The sequence below is a fragment of the Oryctolagus cuniculus genome, chromosome 17 (assembly GCF_051225735.1).
Source record: "Oryctolagus cuniculus isolate XC-2025 breed Fujian yellow rabbit chromosome 17, ASM5122573v1, whole genome shotgun sequence".
In the NCBI taxonomy this organism is placed as follows: Eukaryota; Metazoa; Chordata; class Mammalia; order Lagomorpha; family Leporidae; genus Oryctolagus; species Oryctolagus cuniculus.
Window position 1 is genome coordinate 49856560 of NC_142883.1, and position 27230 is coordinate 49883789.

The window sequence follows — 27230 nt, forward strand, 5'->3', positions numbered from 1 at the left end:
CGGACCACAGAGAGAGCTGGGAATTTCTCAGCTTGGCCAGTGTCTGTGGCCTCTCCAAAGTGAGAGAAACCTGGGCCCTGCCCGTGGGGTCCTCGGGTCTGCTCAGGGATGCGTGAAGTGAGCTGTACACAACAGATGGCGGCGGCAGGAACAACGGGGTGCACTGTCAGCAGAGACCTGAGCTGCGGTCAGGGGTGCCGGCGGCGGCTGGTGCAGAAGCTGGGGGGTGGACACGACGGGCCCAGAGCCTGGCCCAGCAGACTTGAGGATCAACAACCAGGTTTCCACCCTGAGAGTGTTTTCTGTAATGATATCCTTGCGGCTCTCCCCTGAGCTCCTCTGGGGGAGGCAGCCTGTCCGGGCCAGCTCTAGGTCGGCTTTGACAGCCTGGAATCAAAGGGTATAGCCCAGGGATTGGAAGGCAGGAGCGGAGCCTGGGGAGGAAGTGACTCTTCCAGGCTCTTCTGCTCTCACCCTGGGAAGCCTTAGAGGTAGAGTGAGGGTTCTGAGACATCCCTGGCCCCGCAAAGACCTGGGCAGAAGGATGGGGTGGGCTGTCTCTCCTCAGCCTCTTGCTGCGCGGGGTGATGGGCGTGGGCAGCTGGCCCCCTGGGGAGGACGCGGGCACCCAGTCAGCGGCCCCTGCGGCCCAGCCTCCACCCATGGGGCTCGGCGTGGGCGTTGAGGGGGTGCCGGTTTGTCCTTTCAGACTGTTTCCTGACAGTAAGGACCTCGTGAATTTTGCGTCTTGGTTTGGCTTTGCTTTCCCCAACATGCTGATCATGCTGCTGTTCGCCTGGCTTTGGCTCCAGTGTATCTACATGAAGTTCAAGTAAGTGCCAGCGAGTCAGCAGCCGGCTTGGGGTGTGGTCAGCCCACAACTCCCATCGCCCCCCCCCCCCCACGCCAGTCTACTTTCTGGGCCTTTGCACGCACGGTTCCTGCTTCCTGGAATGCCATTTCCTGCCTTCCCAGCTTCAACAGGTGGCAGTGGCAGGAACAGTGTCTTCCAGGCCAGTTCCAGCCCAGTTCCCGCACTGCGCCTGCCGGGCCCTCCCCACTTCCATTGCATCCTGGAGGAATTCCTCGCTGACCCCTCCAAGCTGCCCCTGGCCATGCCACAGTTCCCTCCCTTGGGTCCTGCATTCATGCTCCAGCGCTGCCCCCGCCCCCGACCATGAGCTGTTCCGGGGCCTCTCTGACCCCTGCTCCCACCTAGAGAGGACAGGGGCACTGTCCAAGTGGGTTAAAGAGGAGCTGTTCCTCTGCCAAGTCAACACCGTAGGGTCCATGAGGCCAGGTCCCAGCTAACCTCCTGATAGTGTCCAGATCAATCCAAATCCCTGCAGTGTTCCCAGCACCGGGGCCCGGGAAGTTCACCTTCCGATTCCCAGCACACTGGCAGGTTCCCCAGAGCCACTTGTGACAGCAGCCGGACTTTGCACAGAAGCCATGACGTGTGACTGACTTGAAAAGGACACAAATACGTCTGTCGCAAGGGTTGTTGTGCACCCGAGATAGAAAGGACTTAGCCGCGAGCTGAGCCCAGGTGCTCTGTGTCTCCATCTGCGGTAAAAATAGGAGGACAAGGCACTTCAAGAAGTTGGCAGAAACTGGAATTGAAAGGGCACTTTATTTTGGTGTCAAACATCTTTGAAATCCATGCATACCACAGGATCTTCGAGAAGTTCATGGAAAACACACATGGTTTAAAAACTACGCGAGGATCAGCAAGAGAGACCAGCAGTGGCTTCATGGGACATTCGCCTAGGTTTTATCCTGGAGGAGGCGTTCTATTGAAAACTGCTGCTGAAACATTGCTGTTCATGCTCACGACAGCCAAGATCATGGCCGTGATGGCCGTAGGCATCACTCACCCCCGCCCACCCCGAGTCCAGGCCCCATGGGGAAGGGAGGGGTTCATGTTGCTTGTGTGCACAGCGCACCTCTGACAGCGGCCCCCTTGGCCCCGCTCCTCAAACTTGTGCCAGCACCAGTGTCCTGCCTGTTGGCTGCCGGCCGTCCAGCAGGCCTATCGGGAGATAGCCCCCTGCACCTGCTACAGGTGGGCATCCGTGTCTCCTCACGGAGCAATAGAAGTCACCATGGCCAGCATTGGCTGGGGGATGGTTACACTAGTCTAAGCAGCCTGCATGAATGAACTGAATTAATCCACACAATGACCCCTGAGGTGTAGGTACTTTGTTTCAGCCCCAGTCCACAGGAAAAAAACAAAAAAACAAAACAAAACAAAAAAAAACATGCAGCTGAGACCTGCATGGGTTAATTGGCCCACACAAGGTTGTTTAGCGGGGAAGTAGTGCGGCTGCCATTGGAGTCCAGGTATCTTGGCACTGCATCCCGTCTTGGGAAGGCCACAGGTTGCCGCTCTGGACTGCCTCAAAGCCTGGGTGTGCCCAGGTGTCAGGAGCACTAACTGTGGCCTGGGGCTTCCCGAAATCCCTAAGGCCCACCGAGCAAGAAGAAGGCGCCGGCCTGGCCCCAGGACCACGAGGGCTTCGTCAGCCTCCTGTCTGCAGCATGGTGGACACCAGGCCCCTAGGAACTCACAGCAAGCAGGTGACGCTGCCCTTTGCCCAGGCTGGAATGGCCTCCATCAGCGGTGTGCGCCTGGCGGGGAGCCTGTGCTGCACTGGCGCCTCTGTAGCCTGCGTGTGGAGGGAGGGAGTGTAGGGCTTCCCTCCCATCCCAGACACGCCGTTCTAGCTGGACGTGCAGTGCGTTTCAGTGCTGGGTCTGGAAGGCAGAGGACAGCTTTGTATGCTCAGTTTGAGTGCTGGGAACAGGGCTGTGGCCCAGGCCACATCCTGCCACACACCAGGGCCTGGGAGTCGCCCCCTGCCTCCATCACCTGCTGGACCATCTCATCTGAGGCCAGGAACACCTCTTTTAGCCTCCGCGTCTACCTCCTCATGCTGTCATTGGAGTTCCTCGTCTGGATGATCGTGGAGAATAATGTCAGAGTCCTGCTGAGTATGCCACCAGCCACGGAGGCCCCAGGGCCCCCAGGACCCCCAAGAACCACAGAAGACACCAATCCTGGCTTGTACTTGGCAGTCCCAGCCAGCCTCACCCCTGTTCTTCCAACCCCCGCCATCACAAGAGGACTTGAGGATCCCTTCCCGCTCCTTGGCTGTGCGTCGTGTTCAGTCCAAGTTCACCAGGGTGGGTCCCTCTGAAGGCCACTCTGTTGCTGAAAGACACTGGGAAACACACAGGCCACCTGGACCCATTCACCCGCACCACATGGCAGCCCAGCGGTTGTCAGAGGAAGTGACTGCAGAGATGAGCGTGAGCTGGCTTAGTGTGAGAAGGCAGGAGGGCTGGCCGTACACTAGACAGGGGAGCGGCACTGAACGACTGCACATTCGATGCGCCCCTGGAGTCTGCAGCCACTGTGGTGCTGGGGACGTGTGGCCAGCACCAGACAGGAGCTTGGGCTTGTTGTTGCCTGTCACCTCCTTGCTGGGCAACTCCTGGAAACCTGAAGTCCCTGGCCCAGGCTCCAAGGCAACAGGTGACAGTAATCAGTGCTTGGAAGATCCAGTGAGGGCAGAGAGACATTCTTTGTGTCCCCAGAGTCATCCACACACCCCATCATCTGGGGGATATCACAGGAGGGGGGCCCCTCGGGGCACATGGCCTTACCCTTGGCCCAGCAGGGAGACCCACCCAACTGTGAAGACCTGAGACCCTCTCGGTGCCCCCTCCTTTCCTGGCCCCTGAGCATCCCAAGAGGCTGTGTCTGGATACCTTCCCATGCCCTGGGCCAGGCCAAGCCACAGGCAAGGCAGAACACGGCAGCATGGGCTTTAGGATTCAGCAGCTATCCCATCAACCCCTGCTTCCCGTCGTCTTGTATTAGAGACCCCTGCAGACTGATGGCGGCAGGAACATGTGAATGGAATCCTCCGAGAGCATCTCAGGGTCTGCAAACCCAGCAGTGGTCCTTGTTACCCCCTTCCCACAGCTGAGTTACCCTCCTCCCCTCCTCTAAGGGGCCCCCTCCTTCCTGCCCCCATGCCCATGCTGTTCTGGGGGACGGTTTGTAGGACACCCTGGTGGGCCCTGCTGCCCCAGCTGTGCTTGCTGCTAACCCCAGGATCTCCTGGATCCCTAATCCTAAATCTCAGGAACACAGGATCCGCCCAGCCCCTGCCTAGCCCAGTCTTCTGCCCAGCACCAGCTAAGGCAGCTCCAGCCACAGGGGGAAGGGGAAGGCTCATAGAGTGCATGGGAAACCCTGGTCTCGCCTCAGGCAGGCTCTAGGAGCTCTCCTGGCCTTCCCCCAGGTGACCCTGGAGCTACCAGTCTGCAGGTGACGGGGCACCTGCCGGCGATGGCCTTGATCCCGCCTGCTTGCTTCTGCATCCTGTCCTCTTGCCCCTCCCCTGTCCTGGTCAGCCTCCCAGCCTCCTGGCTGGGCTCTCTTTCCTGCCACCACTGGCCCGAGGACCTGACGGACACCAGCCACTCACATCACCGGCACATCTGGGGCCTCTCCTGGGAGCACCCCCCCACTCCGGGTCCCAGGGCGTGCACTGGGCTCACAGAGCTGCACCCCTCAGCAGGCTTCTCCACACTGGCCCAGGGAGGCGGGGAGGCAGGTGACAGAGGGGAGGAAGGGACTTGCTCCAGGTCCTGCCGCAGGCGGGAGGCAGTGCCCTGTGCTGTGTGCAGACGCCACTGAAGCTCGTCCCACCAGCGCCACAGCCAACCAGCCTGGCCTGCCCTTCTCTCACCTCTGCATTTTCTAGTTTCAGAGACTCCTGGGGCTGCGGGCTGGAGAGGCGGAGCAACGAGAAGGCGGCCTATGAGGTGCTGCAGGCGGAGTACAGGAAGCTGGGCCCCTTCTCCTTCGCCGAGGTCAACGTGCTCCTCTGCTTCGTCCTGCTCGTGGTCCTGTGGTTCTCCCGCGACCCCGGCTTCATGCCCGGCTGGCTGTCACTCGCCTGGGTGGAAGGGGAGACCAAGTAAGGGGTTCCTTCTGCACAGCCCCCAACCCCCGGCTTAGGAGGCTGCCCAAGAGGGGTGGGCGGGGCTCGGCACCCCTCTGTCCTGGAGCTGGGTGTCAGAGGTGCTCTGCTGGCCTCGAGGTCCACTTTCTTCCTGACAGCACCCCAGATGTGTCCTCCCAGCAGCCTCTCCTTCCCTGTAGGCCAAGGGGAAAACGCTGGGGCAGGCAGGTGGCCAAAACCATGAGCAAACCGTGTTAGGCTAGGAGGAAGGATCCCGGAGTCTGGTGTCCAAAACTCTGTCGTCTTCCCTTTCTTATATTTCTTGTTAAAAATACTTATTTTATGATTTTTTAAAAGATTTTATTTATTTATTTGAAAGGCAGAGTTACAGAGAGGCAGATGCAAAGAGAGAGAGAGAGAGAGGTCTTCCATCTGCTGGTTCAGTCCCCAAATGGCTACAACAGCCAGAGCTAGGCCAATCTGAAGCCAGGGTAGCCAGGAGCAGCTTCTGGGTCTCCCATGTGGGTACAGGGGCCCAAAGACTTGGGCCATCTTCTACTGCTTTCCCAGGCCATAGCAGAGAGCTGGATTGGAAGTGGAGCAGCCAGGACTAGAACCGGTGCCCATATGGAATGCCAGCACTGCAGGCAGGGGCTTAGTGCACTATCCTACAGCACCGGCCCCCAAAATATTTATGTGAAACACAGTTACAGAGAGAGGGAGAGATCTTCCATCCACTGGTTCACTCCCCAATGGCCACAACAGCCAGGACTGGGCCAGGCCCAAGCCAGGACACTGGAACTCAATCCAGGTCTGCCATGTGCATGGCAGGGACTCAAGCACGTGGGCCATCTTCTTTTTTTTTTTAATTTAATTTTATTTTTTTTGACAGGCAGAGTGGACAGTGAGAGAGAGAGACAGAGAGAAAGGTCTTCCTTTGCCGTTGGTTCACCCTCCAGTGGCCGCCGCGGCCGGCGCGCTGTGGCCGGCGCACCGCGCTGATCCAATGGCAGGAGCCAGGAGCCAGGTGCTTTTCCTGGTCTCCCATGGGGTGCAGGGCCCAAGCACCTGGGCCATCCTCCACTGCACTCCCTGGCCACAGCAGAGGGCTGGCCTGGAAGAGGGGCAACCGGGACAGAATCCGGCGCCCCGACCGGGACTAGAACCCGGTGTGCCGGCACCGCTAGGCGGAAGATTAGCCTAGTGAGCCGCGGCGCCGGCCTACGTGGACCATCTTCTACTTTCCCAGGCACATTAGCAGAGAGCTGGATCAGAAGTGGAGCAGCCATTCATCAAAGCGGTGCCCATATGGGATGCTGGCACTGCAGGCAGTGGCTAAACTTTTTGCTCCACACTGCCGGCCTCTTTATCTTTCTTCAGATCTGGGCAAGTCCCTCACAAGACACACATCTCAGGGTCCAGAAGCTTCTTAGATAGATTCAGCAAAAAGAGCATCTATGTTATTTCTCTCCAGGCTTTGAGGTTGTATGTCCTGGAAAAGGCAGGAGCAGGTTTGTGTGTTGTGGCACAGCAGGTCCCCTGTGACACTAGCATCCCGTATGAGTGCCAGTTCCAGTCCTGGTTTACCCACTTCCAGTCCAGTTCCCTGCCTATGTGCCTGGGAAGGCAGCAGGTGGCCCAAGGGCTTAGACCCCTGCCACTCATGTGGGAGACCCAGATGGAAGGCTAGGCTCCTGGCTTTAGCCTAGCCCAGCCTCAGCTGTTGCAGCCATTTGGAGAGTGAACCAGTGGGTGGAGGATGTCTCTCTCTCCCTCTCCCTCTCTCTCTCTCTGTCACTCTGCTTTTTAAATCAGTCATTTAAAAAAACCAAAAAGGCAGGAGCAGTGGGTGGAGAGAGAGCTGCTGTCTCTGGCTGTTTTTTCAAAGGTCTGCTTGGGGCACACCAGAGTCCTTGGGGTCATCCCAGTGAGCCCAGAATCCCAGAAAACCTGGTTGAAAGGTGGTCACCATGGAACTGTGCAGGTTCAGAGACGGAGGCGGACTGCCCGGAGTCACCCAAGGCGGTGGCCAAGCACGTGGGCGTCTTGGTTTCCAGCCAGAGCTCTGCCTCCCACACTGTCCTGCTCTAGGCTCGGGGGGCTCCAGTTTTCCCGGGTCTGCACTAGAGGCATTTAGAGAGAACTGCCCAAGGGCAGGTGACCACAGCAGCCGAGCCGGGGTAAACTGCCTGCTCTTCCCCTCCCAGGTACGCCTCTGACGCCACTGTGGCCATCTTTGTGGCCCTCCTGCTGTTCGTTGTGCCTTCACAGAAGCCCAAGTTCAACTTCTGCAGCCAGACTGAGGAAGGTAAGGGCTCCCGTTCTGGCCGCCTGGTCCCTGGGATTGGGGCCCTGGCAGAGCAGAGGTCTCCTTGGGCCCAGGAAGGAAATCCCACGGCCTTGGAGAGGACTGGCTGCCTTGCAAAACCCTGGGGAGCAGTGATTTTCCAGGCGACAGCCGTACTGCTTAGTGCAAATCTCCTCTCTTTCCTTCTTCAACTCTCGAAATCTTGTTCCTGTTATAACAGCAGCAGGAAGCGTTTCAGATTCCCCATGATGCCGCCAGTGCTTCTGTGTTCTCCCTCTTCCTCCCTCTCTCTGTTGATGTGTATACGGCTGTGATCAAAACACACGCACAGGTAGAATCCTGTTTCTTAGGTTTTGGTGTTTGCTTGGAATTACACTGTAAACACTTCCCAGTATTCCCAGTCTTCAGATTTCTTTCCTCTAAAAATGGCATTATATTACAAGAAGGGACTGTTGAATTTTCATTACTAGAAGCTCACATTTTTTATAAAGATTTATTTTATTTGAGAGGCAGAGTTACAGATAGAGAGAGGGAAAGACAGAGAGAGGTCTTCCATCCACTGGTTCACTCCCTGAATGGCCACAACAGGCAGAGCTGTGCCAATCAGAAGCCAGGAGCCAGGAGCTTATTCTGGGTCTCCCACGTGGGTGCAGGGGCCCAAGCACTTGGGCCATTTCCCCCTGCTTTTCCCAGGCCATTAGCAGGGAGCTTGTTCAGAAGTGGAGCAGCCAGGACTCGAACCAGGGCCTACACGGGATGCTGGCGCTGCAGGCGGAAGCTTAGCCTACTGCACCACGGTGCTGGCCCCAGTTCACGCTTTCTCATGCAGAGCTTTCTTTTGAGATACTTTGACTTCAGGATAGATTTCTAGGAATCATAGTGCTGGGTAAAAGAATACAAATACTTAATGATTCTTTGTGTGGCCAAATGGCTTTTCCAAAAGATTGCCTGGGTTCCTTGTGCGGTCAGCAGTGTGTGTGGTGGGTTAACAGTCGCTGCACACTGTGGCTGGTTTACAAGCAGTAGCTGCTTCACCATGGTCCCCGTGGTTTTTATGGTCCCTTGATGCCACCTCACTCATTCTCTACCACTGCTTTCGGTTGTGCACGTGTGAGTGGGAGTGTGTTTATTTTTTCTTCTCAGAAAGGAAAACTCCATTTTACCCACCTGCGTTGCTGAACTGGAAGGTGGCCCAGGAGAAAGTGCCCTGGGGGATCGTGCTGCTGCTGGGGAGCGGCTTTGCCGTGGCCAAAGGATGCGAGGTAACCTGCTGAGCCCTGGCTGCCCACGGCCCTCCCTGCACCCCGGCCCTGTGTGTCTGCGTCTGTCTCCCCCACGTCGCAGTCTTTGAGCTCCGGGACTCTGTTTGTCCTCTAGGAAGCCTACAGGCCGACTCGTGCCCTGGGAGGGGGAGAGGACTCTGAGGGATTACAGATGTGAGTGCTGCGTGGCCCTGCTCTGCCGTCAGGCTCCCTCTGGGCTTGGTCACAGGATCTCTGCTGTGGTTTATCCACAGCTGTCTCTGTTCTCAAGTCCTCGTGAATATTTTCACTGTTTTCTTTGGTTTCTTCCGCTTGTAGAACTCTTCTTTGACATGGTTTCAAAATGCCTTCCCTCCCCCCTGCCCCCAGCTAACTGTGTAATGGCCCAAGATTAGAGGAAGAGATTTTGGGTGAAAATATCCCCAAATATAACCTTCTCTACTTTCCTTCTTTCCCCTCGGGAAAGCCAGAGGGAGGGATGACCTAGCTTAGTGCTGCTGGCCTTCATCTATCATCCATCTGTCCATCCATCATCTACCTTTCCATCCACCGATCCAGCCAACCATCCATCCATCTCTCATCCATCCATCCATCCATCCATCCATCCTCCAATCCAGTCAACCATCCATCCATCTATCCATCATCCTTCCATCCATCTATCCATTATTCATCCATCATGCATCTATCATCTGCCCATCATCCACCCACCCATCTACCAATACAGCCATCCATCCATCAACCATCTATCCATCTAATCATCCATCCATCCATCCATCCATCCCTCATCCATCCCTCCATCTACCAATCCAGCCAACCATCCATCTATCATCTGCCCATCATCCACCCACCCATCTACCAATACAGCCATCCATCTATCATCTAACCATCCATCCATCCATCCACCAATCCAGCCAACCATCCATCCATCTGTCCATTTTCCATCTGTCTATCTACCCATCCACCCATCCATCTGAAAAACTGTTGTCTATCCAGGGTTAGAATGTAATAATTTTTCCATCTCCTTGTTGCTGTTTCCTCAATATCTAAGACAGAGCCTGGTGTGTGGTGGGTGTGTGAATACCTTTTGGATTAACAAACCCATCCATACAGTCATCATCTTTCAACCCTTCCATCCCTCCTTCCACTTACTCATCTCTCCATCTATCGTTTATTCATTCATCAAACATTCCCATTATGTCTCTAGTGTTGGCGAGGCACAGAGATTACAGAGAAGATTGAGGTGTAGTCCCTGTTCTTGAGGACTTCACAGCCCAGGAAGGGGGCATTTTGGGAAGAAGTGACCCATGAGCACTAGAAGAGCAGGCTGGTGACTCTAGCAGAAGCCATTTCTCTGAAGGCCTTGGGGATGTGACCTCAGTTCTGAAGGCAGAGGAGTGCCACTGAAGGGCCGAGGTCAGCATTGATGTGGTCAGACCTGCACTGGAGACAAATCACTCTGGTATCTGGAGGGGAGGCCTCGCCAGGCAGGGCTTGGAGGAGAACAAGTAGACACCGGTCACCTGCCTCTAACGCAGCTGCAGACCTTTGGACCGCGTGGCCCGTCTCTCCTTGATGTTCCTTCCACGTCCGACCCCCAAGGCACCGTTTCCTCCAGCTTTGCCCCTGACCTTGACTGTTCCTGCTCAGCTCCTGTTGGCTTTTCCTCTGTTCTCCCTGAAGTGTGAGAGTTCTCTAAAGGTCTGCCCTTGGCCTCTCTTTCCCTTCCCCGGGCCAGATCTTCTTGGCCCAGAGTCCCAGATCTGAGGCCCCAGCACTGTGGAGCACTGGGTGGAGATGGCTGTGAGATTTTTGGGGGTGACTTGGTGACTGGGTACAAGGGATGAAGGAGACAGACTCCAGGAGGACTCCCAGCTGTCTGGGTTGGACAGCAGGTGTTGGTGAGTCTACTCCCTAGACCGGGGAGCCATGAGGGAGAGGCACTTTGGAGGCTAAAGAGGAGGAATTCAGGTTGGGGTATGTGGAGTCTGGCTTGCTCACGGGACATCTGGGCAGAAGTTTCTAGAAGGCAACCTGTGGTTAAATCCAGGGAGTGAGCCAGCTGGGCTGGAAATACGGACTTAGGAGGCAGCAGAGTGGTGATGGGGACTGGATGAGAACACCTGTGAAGAGGGAGGAAGGGGCCCCGGGTGACTGCCCTTCCTGTGCGTCCCAGGTCTCGGGGCTGTCCGAGTGGATGGGGAAGCAGATGGAGCCCCTGCACACTGTGCCCCCCGCGGCCATCACCTTGATCCTGTCCTTGCTCATCGCTGTGTTCACGGAGTGCACGAGCAACGTGGCGACCACCACCTTGTTTCTGCCCATCTTTGCCTCCATGGTAAGCGACCCTGCTGCTGGGGTGGCGGCTTGGGGACCGTTTCACAGGAAGGTGTCAGTCTGTGACTCCGTCCTGAGTGTTCAGAGAGGTGGTGGGATCAGGGGCCAGAGCCTAACTGAGCCTCAGGGCGCTGGGTCTGGCCTCGGCTCCCACGTGGACCCGCGTGTCCTGGGGGAGCCTGGTCCTGTGGCCCGCACTGCTTTGCTGGCTCCTCTTTGTATCCCCCCCACTGTGCTGACCAAAGCATCAGACTTGGACTGTGGGCTCCACATTTGTTTCATAAATCGGATTATTTTTGAAGCTGGGGACTCACACCAGGAGGAGGGTCTGGGCCGTGGTCAGCGACTGTGCTATACGGGTGAGTGGGGGGGCAGCAGAGCAGGGAGACACCACTGGCCAGGGCCCACCCGGGAGAGGCCTTGGGAAAAGCCAGGCTTGGGGATGGGTGGGAGACAAGAGGCCGCTCTAAGAAGGTAGAGCAGCCTGGGTCAAGGAGATGCAAGCTTGCTGAGGCCAGAGAGGTCACTGCGGTGGAGGCAGGGGGTCTGCGGAGTCCCGGGCCCGTGTGTCTGGCTCTGTGGATGAGCACATGTCTGGGTGGGGAAGGGGAAGCCAGCAGAGCCTACAGGAGCGTTGTCCACCGCACAGCCGCCGCCGTCACCTCGGGGTGCTGGGAGAAGCTGGGGGTCGGGAGGCTGAGCTCCCGACTGTGTCACCTCAATGCTTTCCTCCCAGGAGTGGGTGACAGGAGGGCTGTGCAAAGCCCCCGTGGGCTGCGGGGCCAGCGTGGGTGAGGCCGTTGTTATTCTGGAGCTGGGAGAGGCTTACAAAGAGCCTTGAACATGGGGTTGAAGTTGGTGAATTTCCATTCGGCTCCCTGGGCGTCCACGTGTATAAAAAGCAAACCTAAGTGGTTTTCCCTTCCATTCCAAGCAAAGATGAAAGTGTTAAAAATAGCAGGATGGCCCAGACAGGTGCCAAGGAGGACAGAGAGGAGGGGGAGGGGTGCCTTGGTGCTCCGCAGCCGTGGTAACGCGTCCTCTCCCCTAGCAGAGGCCTTGGCTTGGTGATCGCCAGTCCCAGTCCTGGGCACCCAGGGCCCCCGTGAGACAAATGCAGGCCTGAGCCCGAGGGGGTGGCCAGGGTCTTGAAAAACCAGCCCCCAAGGCACCTGTGCGAAAAGGAAAGGCAGTGGTCATCCAGCTGGGTCGCCAGCCCTGTGGACTGCACACAGCGTGTGGTACCCAAAGCCAGGGGAACTGAGAAGGGAGGGGAGCCAGGGAAGAGCCTGGCGCCCAGAGGGGGTCCTCGGTGAAGCCTTGCCAGGACTCTGTTTACCAAGGAGCCATAGCCCTAGACCTGCTCCCACCCTGGGACCTGGGACTCAGTGGTGTCCCAGTCAGGGGAGCCTGCAAGAGCATCTCACTGTGCTTCCAGAAGGTCCTGGAACGTGGATTCACACCCGAAATCCATGTGTTCAGGGGACCTTCAAAACGTTCATAAAAAATGTGTTTTATGAAAAAACATGCATGGGTTTTGGAATTCTTGTACCAACATAATCTTATATTTTAATTCCATTTCTGTCCCCTTATGACGTATGGCACAGAATTACTCTTGCACACATATCCACAGTAACAGGGGATGAGTTACATAGCAGCTCATAAAAAATCACAATTTTAAGGCCGGCGCCGCGGCTCACTAGGCTAATCCTCCGCCTTGCGGCGCCAGCACACCAGATTCTAGTTCCGGTTGGGGCGCCGGATTCTGTCCCGGTTGCCCCTGCTGTGGCCAGGAGTGCAGTGGAGGATGGCCCAAGTGCTTGGGCCCTGCACCCCATGGGAGACCAGGGTAAGTACCTGGCTCCTGCCATCGGATCAGCGCGGTGCGCCGGCCGCAGCGTGCTGGCCACGATGGCCATTGGAGGGTGAACCAACGGCAAAGGAAGACCTTTCTCTCTGTCTCTCTCTCTCTCACTGTCCACTCTGTCCAAAAAAAAAAAAAAATCACAATTTTAGAGTATGAAATAAAATGAGAACAAACTAATATATTTTTTAAAAATTCATATATTCAAAGATCAGAGTGACACAGAGAGATCTTGAAAAGTAAAAATGTAACAATACGTACACTGCTGGCTCTCCACATCTGTGGGCTCTCGTCCACGGATTCAACCAAGGGAGGATCAAAAATATTTGGAAAAAAAAAAACATATGGATGTGTACTGAACACTTACAGAACTTTTCTTTTGGTTGGTATTCCCTAAGTAATGGAGCATCACAACTGTTTACTTAGCATTGACAACTATTTATATAGCATCACAACTATTTATTTAGCATTGACAATGTCTCCTGTATTGTGGAGGTGGTTGAGGGCGCACACAGGGGTTGCTGGGCTATGTGCAGATGCTGCACTGTTTCATGGAGGAGACTTGAGCAGCCGCACAGTTTGCTATCAGCCTGAGTCCCTGGGCCAGTTCCCTGTAGGGTACCAAGGGACAGCTGCCACTGGCCAAAAATGTATGACCATACAAAAACATTAGAAAGACTGCAAGCCTCTGGCCTCCTCCTTAGAGAGAACTTCTGTTATTTTTTTTAGGTATCTTTCTGAATATACACTCTTTTAAAACAAATACATCCATCCTACAATCCTCTGACATTCCTCAATTAAAAATATATAAGCATAAGTCTTAGAGATCTTCCTGTATTAGTGCATAAAACCTACGGGATTCTTCATAGCCGCATTCTAGTCCATGGTTTCTTTACACACGGTTAACCACCCTGCTATTCGTGGCCATTGTCTCGCCTTCCTGTGTTTTGCTGTGAGCTTGTTGCAGTGAGCATCTCAGCGTGGTGTCTGCTCTCCTGCATGCATGGAAATCTGCATGGTAAAGATGAATTTGATAGACACCACGTGTTATTCACTCATCGGCAAATATTTAATGAATGCCTGCTCTGTGCCAGGTGCTGTTAGATGTGGCTCCATTTTAAAATGTACAATTATAAAAGATATCGCACACGCAAAATGATCCCAAACAGGCATAAAAATGCACGCCTCTGTAAATGTGTATGTAGGTAAGTGGGCGTGGTCCCTGCCTCCTGGGCTCTCTACATGTGGCAGGGCAGACACATGCGTGTGGCACAGCAAGGATCAGTGCTGTTGGAGCTTCCAGTGTGGTCTCTGGCACACGGTAGGGGCCAGAGTGAATGGAGGGGGTCGGCCGCCCAGGGAGCGTGGCCTCTGAGCTCAGCCTTTGGTGCTGAGCAGTGTTGGCAGCCGGGGACGTGGCACGCGGTTGAGGGGCTGGTCAGACAGAGGCAGAGGGGGGACTCAGCTGGCGCGTCAGGGCCCCACGAGTCACCGCGCTGTGTGTGTTTCCCCAGTCCCGTTCCATCGGCCTCAACCCACTCTACGTCATGCTCCCCTGCACTCTGAGCGCCTCCTTCGCCTTCATGCTGCCCGTGGCCACCCCACCCAACGCCATCGTGTTTGCCTACGGACACCTCAAGGTTTCTGACATGGTAACCGAGCCGCGATGCCGCGATCGGGGCGGGGGGGTGCCCTGTGTCCGGAGGGGGCGGGCGTTTCCACAGGGTGTCCTATGCTGTGGTGAGATGGAGCATGCAGACCTATGCTCATCATTGGCATGGATAGTGCGGCTCTCGTTCCTTCTGGAATCGATCTGCAGCGTGCTGGACTGTTGTGTGTCGGAGCGAGGTCGTGGCACGTCCCCTCGGACAAGCCCTGCACCACGGGAGCCCTCACTGAGCACTCGCCAGGGGTGGGGGCAGGGACCGGCATGGCCAAGGACAGACTGCACAGACAAGGAAGGACCCATGAGGCTTAGATTGGGGGCAGTGCTCATGACAGTCAGACCTGGAAGGATGCCTCAAGAGGTAGAAGCCGCGAGAGGAGAGACTGCGTCTGGGGAGTGGGTGACACCTTGGTGACAAATGCAGGCAGAGGAAGAACTCTTGATGCTGGTTCGGTTTGATCGTCTCTGTGGGATGGGGGAGGGCACGCGTGTTGGTTACCCTAGAGCCCCTGCTCGCTATCTGTGTGACTCCAAGGGGGATTTTCACCAGCAGAGGGTGAGTCCCGGAAGCTTCCGGCTGCACAGCTGACTGCAGTCCAGGAGGCGAATGCGCAGGGAGGTCTTGAGTGTTAGCAGCCCCGGCGCTGCCACCGTCTCCCTGCGCTCCCCTCGGCCCTGGCCCCACGTCACCTCCCTGGGGTCATTTTCCTGCCGCACCAACGGGCGTTGAGAACCCCTGCATCCCGCCTCCTTCCCTCCTTGGAGCATCCGGGATACTTAGTGGTCTTGCTGCTTTATCTGGGGATGGGGGCCCAGGGCGGGATGCAGAGCTTGGCCCCAGGACCGGAAAGCCCAGCAAAGCACCGACTCCCGGGAGGGTGCTGACTCTGCCCCTGTTTTTCTCATTCCAGGTGAAAACAGGACTGATGATGAACATAATTGGAGTCTTGTGTGTGTTTTTGGCGGTCAACACCTGGGGACGGGTCCTGTTTGACTTGGACCGGTTCCCCGACTGGGCTAATGTGACCCACGTGGAGACTTAGGGAGAGGGGCGGGACCACAGCCACGGCCACGCCCTCCGAGGACTAGCGAACCTTCCGGCACGCCTTGCACAGAGTTTTGGGGTTCCCACCCCAAAGTGACCCAGTGATGTCCACACCCCACCAAGACCCTGCCAGCGGGCCGCCTCTTCCCCCAGGCCTGGGTTCAGAGCCAGGGATGAGTGGCTGGAGAGCAGGTTTGGAGAGATTGGAGCCCCTCACAAGGCCAGGGGCCCCATCTTTTCCAGGCCCTGCCACCGTCTCTGGAATGAGCAGGCAGCAGAGGGACCGGGACGCGGGCTCCTGTGCCCCCTCAGCCTGGAGCAGCCACCACACTGGCCCACACTGGGCTCCGGTTTCTACTCGCTTAGTCCCAGGCGGTGTGAACGGGGAGCCGATGCCCAGGTTTGGGGCTGAGAAAATCCACGGGTGCCTGCACCTCCTCTGCTTACCTTGGGCTGCCTCAAGTCACCTCCGTCGCCGTGCTGGGGACGACCCAGCCAGGGACAGGCCGCGGGAGCGGGGGTCTGCCCTTCCTGGAGACTCGGGGAACCCTGTCTGGTGCCACCAACAGAAGGATGAGGAATCTGTACGTGAGGCTTGTCTTCCCGCAGCCCAAGGCTGGCCCACTGCTCCCCGCCTAACCTCACTGCATCTCGCTTGACCATTTGGACCCTTGCCCAGCTCCCCAGCCTCCTTCAACTCCTAGGTCCCCTGGTTGGGAGGGCAGCATTGGCTGAAAACCCTGGCCAGGGTCCCCAGGGTTCCACTGCTCTCCCAGGCAGGTCGTTGGAGCTCTTCTGGGAGGTGCTTTTCCACCACCCCTCCAGAGCCGGCCTCACACTCACTCCGAGGATGGGCAGGGATGGCCTTTTGGAGGCCGTGGGGGGGGGTCTCGGTGCCCCCTCACCTGCATGCAGAGTAGTCACAGCTGTTGGCGCGTCTGTCCTAGAGTTTGTAGAGTTTGAGCTCCTCTGAGCAGAGCCTGCCCTTAGTCGCCTGGCGGTTGCTGCCCTGCCTGGTGGCAACCGAAATGAACAGACAGCCCTGCCTGGGAGTGAACCCCTCCAAAGTGGCCGAGGCAACAGCCGCAGGGCGGAACACAGAGACCTGGGAGACAGCCGGCCTCCTGCCCCTGGAGCCCATTCTCTCTCCTTCTGGGAGCAAGGCGGTGACGTGTCGGGCAGGTCCATGGCTGGAATTTTCAGGGCAGGAGAACACACGGGAACCTGAGCTAACCCCAAGTGTGGACCTGGTTCCTGACCACACCGCTGAGGTCTCCTTCTTGTTAAACATTCTGTCTCCCATGGAAAATTCCACTGTGCAGACTCGTCTCTGGTTTTCTGCCGCGTGGGGGGTGGGGCGAGGTAGATGAAGGAATGCTTTGGTGCTTCGGTCTGGGTCCTGGGTCCCGGGCCTTCCTGGTTATTTCACTGGATTGTTGCAACCTCGTGGGCTAGGCAGGGGTTACTGTTGCCCTTTGTCTTTCAAGAACTGGAAGGCTCAGGGAGGCTGGACCACGTGCCCTAACTCACAGTGAAGGTTCCAACAGAGCTCTTCCGACCCCCTGCCTGCTGTGCCTTCCTCTGGCCTTCCAGGGCTTGTAGGAAGGGGGAACTGCCAAGGACAAGGCCACTGCTCAGCCCTGCCTGCTTGGTGAAGGTCTCCATCCACAGGTGCCTCCATAGCTCTGCTTTGCGATGGGCTCGAGACAGTATTGAATTAGATGGCAGAGGTCCCAGCTCTCAGAAACAAAGTAATTGGGAGAAGGTTCTGGAAATGGCTGCCCACTCCCCCCCCCCCACCCCAGGCAACCCTACGGCTCCCTGGTTACCCATCCTCTATCTCTGCTTCCCACACCTCTGCTGTTGGTTGGTGTGCCCCGCCAGGCTGAGGGCTCTGACCGCCTGCTGGGCTTAGGGGCAGCAGTGTGGCTGACCCAGAACACGGCATAGGTATGACCGATAAAGGAAGAGTTGACCGGTGTGATCAATGAGGCACACACTTGCGGATAGCAGGCAAGGTCAGTGAAGGTCAACCAAGGTGGGCGTTGAAGGATCAGGAGGATGGGCAGGGTGACGGGAGGGTTTGGCGGGACGGGTGGAATTCCAGCGTGGGGGAGGAGGGCAGAACTCCCAGCCCAAGGTGCTGAGCAAAGGCTGTTCTGAACAACTTCTCTGGCACTTGGCTGGAGTCGGCGCCGTTTATGGCATTTGCCAATTCAGAACGTCTTTGCAAATACGGAACTCCCAGCAGACGGTGGCTCCAAGCATAAAGCTGTTGCATGTTTACTTAAGAGAAGTCTGGAGGTAGACGGTCCAGCAGCTCTGGCTGCCGAGGACTTGGGCTCCACATTCCACTCTCGTCTGCAGGGGACCACACGGTGCCCCTCAGACTCCATGCACATCTGTGCTCCGTGGAGGCAGGCAGAAGTTCAAGGCCCATCTCAGTCGTATTGCACGGTAAGAACTCATTCAGAAGCCTCAGACTTCTCTTGGTGTCTTATCAGCCAGAGGCGGTCACGTCCCCACCCCTAGACCCACCATTGACAAAGGGGAGTTGGACTGCCTTAAGACCTTGAAGCCTCATTCATCTCTTCGGTTAGGGAATTGGCCCAAGTTTCCTGAACGCAAGAGATTTCTACGACTACAGACTCTAGGGTTCTGGCAGGAAAAAGGACAGGAGTTGTGGGGTAGGGGATGAGCAGGTCTGGGATGGTCTCTCCAGGTGACCCCGGGGACTCCCTTTTCCGATTTCAGAACGTGTTTCCAGGTGGGAAGAGAGCAGGTGGTTGTCCAGTCAGGAGCTCTAGCAGTGCCTCCAGGGGTCGCTGTCCTGGGAGGCTAGAGTTGGGCCTAGGAGCAAACTCAGCCCTGCCTCTGGGCTCAGCTTCCATCACGCAGGGCCTGGACTAGAGGGTGTCTTAGGGTCTCCCCCAGAGTCACGGAGCCCCTCCCTCTCTGCTTGGGCCAGGTGCAGCCCTCCGTCCCCACCCCCTGTGCTGTCTCAGCTCAGAGCCTGCTCCTGGGGCCTGTTCCCTGCTCCCAACTGAGGCTTAGCCACTTGCTGAAGTCCATCCAAGCCTCTGGCCCACCTGTGACCTGTGATTGGCCTCTTACACTTGGCAAAGAGGTTCTACCCTGCCCCCGAGTTCTCGCTGTCTCCATCAGACATTTGGGCTGGAGGTTGGCTGAACACAGAATTCTGACGAGGACTGCTCTCAGGTTTTCTCCTGGGGACTTGTGACTACAAGAATTCTGTGCATTCCTAAGGTCAAGTTGTTGGGGCAGCGTTGTCCTCAGATCCCTGAATCAAGAGCTCCTGGGGGCAGGCCACAGGTCTCCCGAGCTGAGAGCTTCCTTGGGGAAGGCCCCGGACCTCCCTCTCTGGCGGAGCCAGTGAGCCGGACGTCCACCTGGGGCAGGTGCAGTCTTTTTTCCTCCTCCCCATTTCTTAGAGCCCAACAATAGGCTTTTGTCTGGACTCCAACCAGCTTGTCAGCTCACTCGCATAGAGTCCAGTCCTGGAGATGAGTAAGATCCTCGATGCCATGTTCTTGTTTAGGAAAGCAAGGACCAAGTATTGGACCATCTGGTTAAAGGCTACCTCTGGCCCTCCTCATCAGCTCAGATCCCTTCTTCCAGGTACTCCCGTGACCTCTTAAAAGCCTTGTCTCCCAACCTACCAGGGAAACGTTTTATTTATTTACACTCAAAAAAATTAAAATAAATGTTTTACTCAGATAACTCCTCCAGGCCACCAAGTGAGCTTTGACATTATTCAACTGGAAGCTTGTTTTGGGGGCTGAAGTCTTTGCAATTGGATATTCAGTTTATTTTCCCTGGTGTCCTGAGCCAGGACTCGGGTACTCATTTTTGTGCCCCAGGAATATGCTCCTGTCTTCTTCCCTGATCTGCTTGTCCACACGCCCGCTTCCACTGGCAAGAGCCAAGGCTTCCTGCTGTGGCAGTGCCATCCCTGCCTCCAGCTATCAAGGGTAGAGAAATGGGAAAATGCAACCCCATGACACCCTGTTGCCCAGTGGAGAAACGTTTACTAGGTTTTAAAGTCATCCAATATGAAAACAAAGAAGTTCCAACAGTGCAGAGGCATTGAAATGCCCTCCCGCCGCTTCCTCGAGTGCTCCAGTTTCCTCCATACCCTATAAATGTCACGCACACAGATTCTGTGCTGGCTGTGTGGGTCTGTCCCCTTTGCTGCACATGGAACACACCAACCACAGTCTCTGTCCCTGTCTCTGCCTCCACCCTGCTTCACAGTTTATTTGGAGGTCAATCTATTTCAAGGTGTGTTAAGTTTGGTTGTTTTTTTTTGTCCATTCAGTAGTTAATTTGAGGTCAAAGTCAGCCTCTTGCACAGATCTTGAGTGTACAATCCGATGATTTCGAAAACTGCATGTACCGTGTGAGCGATGCCCCAGTTCCGTCTCTGTCCCCTGGACAGTGCTCCCTGCCTCCTCTGGTAAGCTGCACCTCTTATTGGCAGCCACGTCCTGTTGTCACCCCCGATTGCTTTTTGTCTGTTGAACCTCACATAATTGGAATTTGTGTCCGATTCATGTTGCCTATGAGAATACGTTTGAAAGCTGTTCCTGCCATGCCTTCATTCCTTGTATTGTTGTTGCTAAGTAGCGCTCATAATTTATGTTTTCCTGTTGGTGGACATTAGGGCTGCTCCGGTTAGGGGCGCTTTTAAATAAAACTGTTGTAAACCCCTGTATAAGTCAGTCTGTGGACATGTTTTCGAGTCTCTTGGGTGTGTGTGTGTTCAAGCTTGCAGTGGTGTGCCCTGAGCAGGCACTGCGGAACAGAGAGGTCCCCAGTGTGTGGCTAACGCCGCCCGGTGTGTGTCTGTGCATACCTCTTTGTGCACCGTGTGGGAAGCTCAGTTCCCTGGCCTGACTTGCTAGTCGAGGTCGTGCGTTTAAATCTGGGTCCCTTCCCAAAGGCGGGGCCCAGGGGCATCCTCAAGCACTGGAGTGAGACTTGGCTTTGGCCCACGCTTGGCGGCTCTGGGAAGAATCACGTGTTCACGCGTGGCTCAGCCGACAGTGGAAAGTGCCATCTCATCACTTTCACGTGCGTTTTTTTTTTTTTTTTTTTTTTTTTGACAGGCAGAGTGGACAGTGAGAGAGAGAGAGAGAGAGAAAGGTCTTCCTTTTGCCGTTGGTTCACCTTCCAATGGCTGCTGCGGCCGGCGCGCTGCAGCTGGCGCACCGCGGCTGGCGCACCGCGCTGATCCGAAGGCAGGAGCCAGGTGCTTCTCCTGGTCTCCCATGGGGTGCAGGGCCCAAGCACTTGGGCCATCCTCCACTGCACTCCCTGGCCACAGCAGAGAGCTGGCCTGGAAGAGGGGCAACCGGGACAGAATCCGGCGCCCCGACCGGGACTAGAACCCAGTGTGCCGGCGCTGCAAGGCGGAGGATTAGCCTAGTGAGCTGCAGTGCCGGCCAAAACCTCTTTATATATTAAGAAAATACCCATTTATCTGTCACAGGATTATGTATAAAAATATATCCATTATAATAAAATAAATGTATTTGTATAACACGTGGTAAGAACCGGGGAGGCTACTCTCTCTTTCTTCATTGTCATTCTCCACCCCAGCTGTTCTCACGTATTTTTCCATAAGAATTTCTGAATCAGCTTCTCCAGTTCCAGTTGGCATTCACCCTTCTGGCTGCATCTCCTGCTTCTCTGCCCCTCACTCCCCGCAGGGGTTCTTGACCTCAGCATGATTGACATCTTTCCACCGAATAAACCTCTGTTGTAAGGGGTTCCTCTCTGCGCTGCGGGACACCAAGCTGCATCCTGGCTCCCACTTACTCCACGCCAAGAGCAGCCTTCCCCTGCGTCTGTCTCCAGGCACCGCTGAACATTCCGTGGATGGCAGAACTGCCCACCGTTGAGATCCAGTGTCGCCGTCTGGCCAAGCCACACAGGCCTCCTTGCTGTTCAGGGTATGCAGTGTCCTGCCTGGCCTTAACCTTGGCTTACAGGGACTCGCCAGCCGGTTTTCAATGGCCCCTGCCCGCGTGCCCCTGTTCCCCGTGGCTCTTTTCTTCTTCCCACATGCTCTGTTGTTCAGGTCCCAGCCGGGTCCATCTCTGCTCTGTCTCTGGGGCTGTTTTCCCCATTAGGGCAGCAGTTTCTGTCTTATTTCCTCCCATGTGTCCTGTGCCCAGAACACAGTAGGTGCACAAGTGCTGGGTGGATGAATACATCAGAAGAGATTTGTAGGTTAGGTTAGGTGAGAAATGTTATTTTCACAATATTGTTTCATCACACACACACACTGTTTTTCCTTATATTAAAATTCTTGCCCGTCTTCCTGTGAAGTTTCAAAGCCCCTTACAGATCAGAAGTGTGAACGGCTTTCTGTCGTAGATGTGTGCCTAGCATGGTCTTTGTCCTCTTTCCTGCCTGCTTTAAGGGGCCCAGGACGGGCTGTCTCCAGGGGCCAGGCCCCGGTGACTTCCACAGTCAGGGTGACCTGCAGGCCTCAGCCCCCTGCCCCTTCCCCATCACCCAGCCCAGCGGGAGGGTCTCAGCCTTGTCTGCTGGGGCTCCCCAGGTGTCCCCCCTGCCCACTTTCTCCCTGAGGAGCTCCAGTGGAGGGACCTGGTCTACAGGACCACCCCGCCAAAGGGGTCTTCCCAAGACCCCCAGTGCAGGCCCCAGCAAGGTGTCCTGTGGCTTTTCCTGAGCTCACCTTGCCTGTGAGAGGGGCCATGACCCCCTACTCCCTCCCCGTCTCCTCAGAGTGTCCGAGGGCAGAGGACACGCGTGGCCAGCAGGCTCTTCCAGATGGGCCAGTCCCATCCAGGCCGCCAGGGCAGGTGTGGTGGAGAGACTCGGAGGCACGGCCAGGCACTGGACTCTGCCGCTTGGGTGTGCTTGGGGTCTGAGAAGCGAGCACAACCCCGCCAAGGTCTGAGCACTATCTCCCGGCAGCCCCTGCCCTGTGGTGCCGCACCGCCCCAGGCCCACTCCTGCGTGACCCCGACTGCACACAGGGCGCCCTTTGGGCCACGTGGCCACTCTTTGTGGGTTAAGTGCACATGGGGCAAGGTACCACCCGGGAGGCGAGACCAGCCTCTGACTGATGGTGCAGAAAGTGCTGGCCCCAGCCCAGCCAGGGCCACGCTCCGAGCGAGCGTCGTCTGCGGGCAGGTCCCGGCTGCCTGGGAGGTGGCGGGGAACAGGCCTCTGCCCGCTGCGGGGCTGCGGTGGTGTCCCGCGGTTCACCACTTGACATTTATAGCTACAGGCTTCTCAGCTGACTGTCCCTGCGGTGGGAGGCCTGGCTCTCTCTCGGGAAACCGCGGCTGAGGGCGCACGAGATTCCCAGGACGGCAAGCCCAGCCCCCAGCCCTCAGTCTCTTCCCAGAAGGTGGCAGTGCTGGAGGGAGCTGCCAGGACACTGAGGGGCCCCAGGCCCCCTGGCCCCGAGGCTGGTGGCCCTGGGGAGCCGGGGCCTTGCTGGAGAGCCAGGCGTTCCTTAGGGTTCAGGTGACTCCTGAAACGCGGAAGCAGGTGGAGGTGGTGAGGGTGCCTTGTGAGGCTGGGAGAGGGGCAGACGCCGCCAACACAAGCCCCCCTGGTGCCTCTCTCAGAGCCTGCAGCTTCTCTCCTGCTGCCCAGGGCCGAGGCAGGCCCACCTGGCCGCTTGCAGGAGTACGGCCGTGTCACCTGGACCTGAGTGGGGTACAGGTGGGAGCTGCCAAAGCTGCTGCTGCTCCCACACCCAGGTTTCCTTCCCTGCTGGGTTTCCCAAGGCCGGTCCTGTGCCTTCGCCCTCTCAGCAGGTGACGCTGCCTTTGGTGGGCTTTAGGGATGGAGGTGAGCTGTCTGAGCGCCGGCAGCCTCGGGGGAGCCAGGCCCAGAACCCAATCCTTGAGTCCGCAGCCCCTCCTCTTTCTGCTGCACCCCTGGGAGCCCCGTGAGGTGTCTGAATCAGGGAGTGGGGCCCTGGGGGCCTGACCCTGAGCTGGGAGAAGCAGGGCCTGGCTCCTGGGCACCCACATGTCCACCTGCTGTGCCTCGGGCATCCCTGGGGGCAGAACCTGAACACACAGGCTCCCCGCCTGCACCTCTTCCCTGTGCTCCCCAGGCCCCTCTGCCTGCAGGGTCTGGGAAGTGGGGAGGTGGGAGTCCGGGGCCAGGTTCTGGCCTTCTGGAAGCTCACACCTGAGTCCAGGGAAGCCCGGGAAGCAAACTGGGGAGGGGTGAGAGGAGGGGGGAGGGACCCACCTTGAGGAGGTGAGGCTGGAGGGCTACTGCCTAAAAATGGAGCCGAGTGTCGTATAAATAGAACACCTATTGGGTGTGTTTCCTTTTCAGAGTCGGGATTTATTTCAGCGTTCCCTTCTTCAGCAAACACGCCCAGCGTGCCAGCCCTCGGCGGTTTCAGCCCGTGACACGGGCAGGCGGCTGGCTCGGTCATGGTGTCCTCGGTGTGGGCCTGCAGCCGTGGGCTGTATGTGTATGTGTGTGGTGGATGCGGCTGCAAAGAGCGATTCGGTTCTGCATTCCCTGACCTCTGCCAGATGCCTGGTCAGTGCTGACAAACAGGGCCACAGGGATGCCCTCCAGGACACATCCACCGCCCCCCCACCCCTCCCAGGAGAGTATAGGAAAGGAAGGGGTTAACCCAGCCTGCAGGAGTCAGGGAAGGCTTCACAGGTTGGAAGCAGAGTTTTGAAGACAAACTGGAGGTTTTCAGACTGTTCCTTTTTTTCATTTGTTACTGAGCACCTACTATGTGGAGGACACGGGCAGCCTGGCAGAGCCTAGGGGGAGAGTCCCGAGGGCAGTGGCAATGTGGTGCCTCACTGTGGACGTGGATGAGATGCATCAGGGCTGGAGGAGCCCCACTGTGTGGAGCTGGCTCATCTGTCCCGAGCTTGGCTGGGGCAGGGGAGTGCTGTACACAGGGGAGGACACACACTAGCACACAGGTACTGGGATTGGGCTTCCTCAGGCCCGTGTGCTTAGCAGGTTGCCCGAGGGCCTAGGACCCCCGTGAGGCCAGCCAGGCCAGGAGTGTGGATGGGCATGGGCTTCGGCGGTGTCTGGGCAGCCTGGTACCAGCTCTCACTCCTTCACTAGGGGCTGGTTGGCCCCTGAGGTCCAGGCCCTCGCGTGTCACATGGAAACCGTGCTGACACACATCACACCGGCCTGGCAAGGTGAAGTGGGGATGGTGTGAAGGCCCTGGGACAGAGCTGGGCCCTGTGGTCACCAAGGAAGGGAAGGTGTTGTGCCTCCTGGCTGGGCTGCAGGGAGGCGGCACAGGGCCTGGGAGAGCTCTACCCTCCCGGCCCCACTGGTGCTGCAGGTACATGAGCAGGGATCTCATCCTGCCCTTGCTCTGGCTTTGGTGTCATCGCGGGGCTGAGAGGCGGTGGCCTCTGGTGGAGCAGCTCTGGGGAGACCTTAGTCACAGGGCTGTGTGCATGAGCCCGGCTCTTCTGATTAGTTTTCCCTTACTTCATTCCTTCCCTCCTCTCCCCCTCCCCCTCCCCCTCCTCCCCCTCTCTCCAGTGCCCGCCTGTCTGTGACAACTGCACCGGAAGATCAGGGCCGGGAGACAGCCCTGTTGAGACACATTCCTGGGAGCGGGGGCTGCTCCCAGGACAGGGCTCATCTCCGCTCTCCAAGGCCAGGGCTCAGGCAGGGCGAAGCTGTAGCATCCCGGGCCCCTACAACCCACCAGTGGGTTTCTCACAATCCTGCTGCTGACTTGGCCTTGGTGCAGGCTGCCCGGGGAGGAGCTCCGGCAAGACGGGCCTTGTGAAAGCCGCTACCTGCCAGTGCTCAGCATCCAAAATAGAATCCTGCAGAGCAGCGCAGCCTTTAATTCAATGTGTCCCAACAGCAGGTCGGTGAGGGGATAACTATGATCTGCCTGCTCTGGGGCTGTAATTACGGAGTCAGAATAAAAAATTACAGGCATTGTGTGGGCTTGTTTTAAATATAACGTAATCCACACCGTCCTCTCTCTTATTTGCTGGATTTGAAGTGGAGTCTTCGGCAGCTGGCACAAGTTTTGCCTGACGTGTAACAGACAAAAATGGCCCTGGCCCAGCAGGGAGGGCCCGGTGGGAGGCCTCCCCAGACCCCGTGTGCTCCCCGCTGCCCACAGCCACACACATGTATATGCGTCTCTGCAAGTTCTCTCTGTTCGCCTCATTCCAAGCTGCACCTCCCCCCGCTGGCCTCTCTGGGTCCTGTTCTCCCTGAAGCCAGTGCGCCCTGTAAGCGGTGGCCCCTATGGGTAAGAACCCATGGACGGCACTCTTGTGTCTACGGGGTAAAGCCAGCTCCAGGTTCCTTCATGACTTACAGCAGCTACAGGGTCGGGGTGAAGTTCAAGGGCTCAGAGTCTGACTGCGCAGAATCGAGCTGGGGCCCCTGCCTCTCCTTGCTGGGGATGAGCCTGGGCAGGTTCCTTAGTCTGTGTAGTTTGGCCCCTCCACCCTCTCTGCTCCAGGGGGAACGAGACGACGCACTCCCTAGGGCCCCTCTGCTCCCCCAGCCGCCTCTGACCTGTCATTAACAGGAGCTGATTCACTTAGTGACGTTCAAATCAGTAATTGCTGTTTTTTAAAATGATATTTCTTGGTTTAGTTGACGGTGTGTAGTGAGGTGCGCATGTGTTAGTTCCACCTTTCTGGGAAGCAAAATTGAAATATATTTGCAGAGTCTTAAAAAACACACTTAGGGGCAAGCATTGTAGCACAGCAGCTGAAGACGATGGTTCTTGCCGGTTCTTGTCCCAGCTGCTCCACTTCCGATCCAGATCCCTGCTAAAGGCCTGAGAAAAGCAAAGGAGGGTGGCGCAAGTGCTTGGGCCCCTGCACCCATGTGGGAGACCCAGAAGTTCCTCGTTCCTGGCTTTGGCATTTGCAGGGAGCTGGATCCGAAGCGGAGCAGCCAGGACTCTAACTGGCACCCATATGGGATACCAGCACTGTAGACAGCAGCTTAACCCACTATGGCACAGCACTGGTCCCTAGGACTGGTTTTTCTGGGCATTTGGGGAGTGAACCAGCTGATAAATGATACTTTCTTTTTCTTTTTTTTTCTTTTCTCTTTTTTCCTTCTTGCCTTCCTTTCTTCTCTCTCTCCCTCCTTCTCCTTGCTTTTAAAATAAATACTTCAAAAATATACTTATGCAAAAAAAGTCATGTTTATACCAAAGAGTAGAAATAAATGCTCCAAGGGGAGTACCCTAACCTAGGGGGAAAATAAAACTGTGGACAAAGACATATGTGTGAAGATGTTTACTTTAGTGTGTATTTATATTCTTAAAAACCTGAAGACATAAATGCTTACACATTTGGGTAACAGTCAGTCACGGGAACACTCATGAGACTGCTATGCAGTCACCAAAAGTGTGCATGAGGGTATTTCCGTGGGTTGCAAATGCTCACAACCTAAAGAAAGTGAACACCAGTTCACGCACAATGTCTAATCTCAGCCATAGGTCTGCACGCCACCTGTGAGCAGAGAACATGGCGTGCAGGCAGAGCAGCTGCTGTTGCTAATGATCTACAAGAGGGCCTGTGCTTTCTAGTTTTCCAACCCCCCTAGAAAGGGGAGTGTGTTACTCATACAACAATTTTGTTATAAAAGTTGAATGTGGGCTGGCGCCACTGCTCAATAGGCTAATCCTCCGCCTTGCGGCGCCGGCACACCGGGTTCTAGTCCCAGTTGGGGTGCCAGATTCTATCCTGGTTGCCCCTCTTCCAG

General features: G+C 56.6%; 1 protein-coding gene across 3 annotated transcripts in view; it reads left to right on the top strand.

Moving 5' to 3' along the window:
* The window catches only part of SLC13A5 (solute carrier family 13 member 5), a 54830-nt gene extending 34701 nt beyond the window's left edge, over nt 1–20129 (top strand). For all 3 annotated transcript variants that reach the window (XM_002718849.6, XM_051825339.3, XM_089318245.1), the window contains 7 exons: nt 710–832; nt 4779–4994; nt 7187–7287; nt 8431–8549; nt 10723–10884; nt 14262–14399; nt 15325–20129. In XM_002718849.6, coding sequence (XP_002718895.3) covers nt 710–832; nt 4779–4994; nt 7187–7287; nt 8431–8549; nt 10723–10884; nt 14262–14399; nt 15325–15456 — 991 coding nt within the window. In that variant the 3' untranslated portion in view covers nt 15457–20129. The remainder of the gene's footprint in view (nt 1–709; nt 833–4778; nt 4995–7186; nt 7288–8430; nt 8550–10722; nt 10885–14261; nt 14400–15324) is intronic.
* Nucleotides 20130–27230: the final 7101 nt, after the last annotated feature.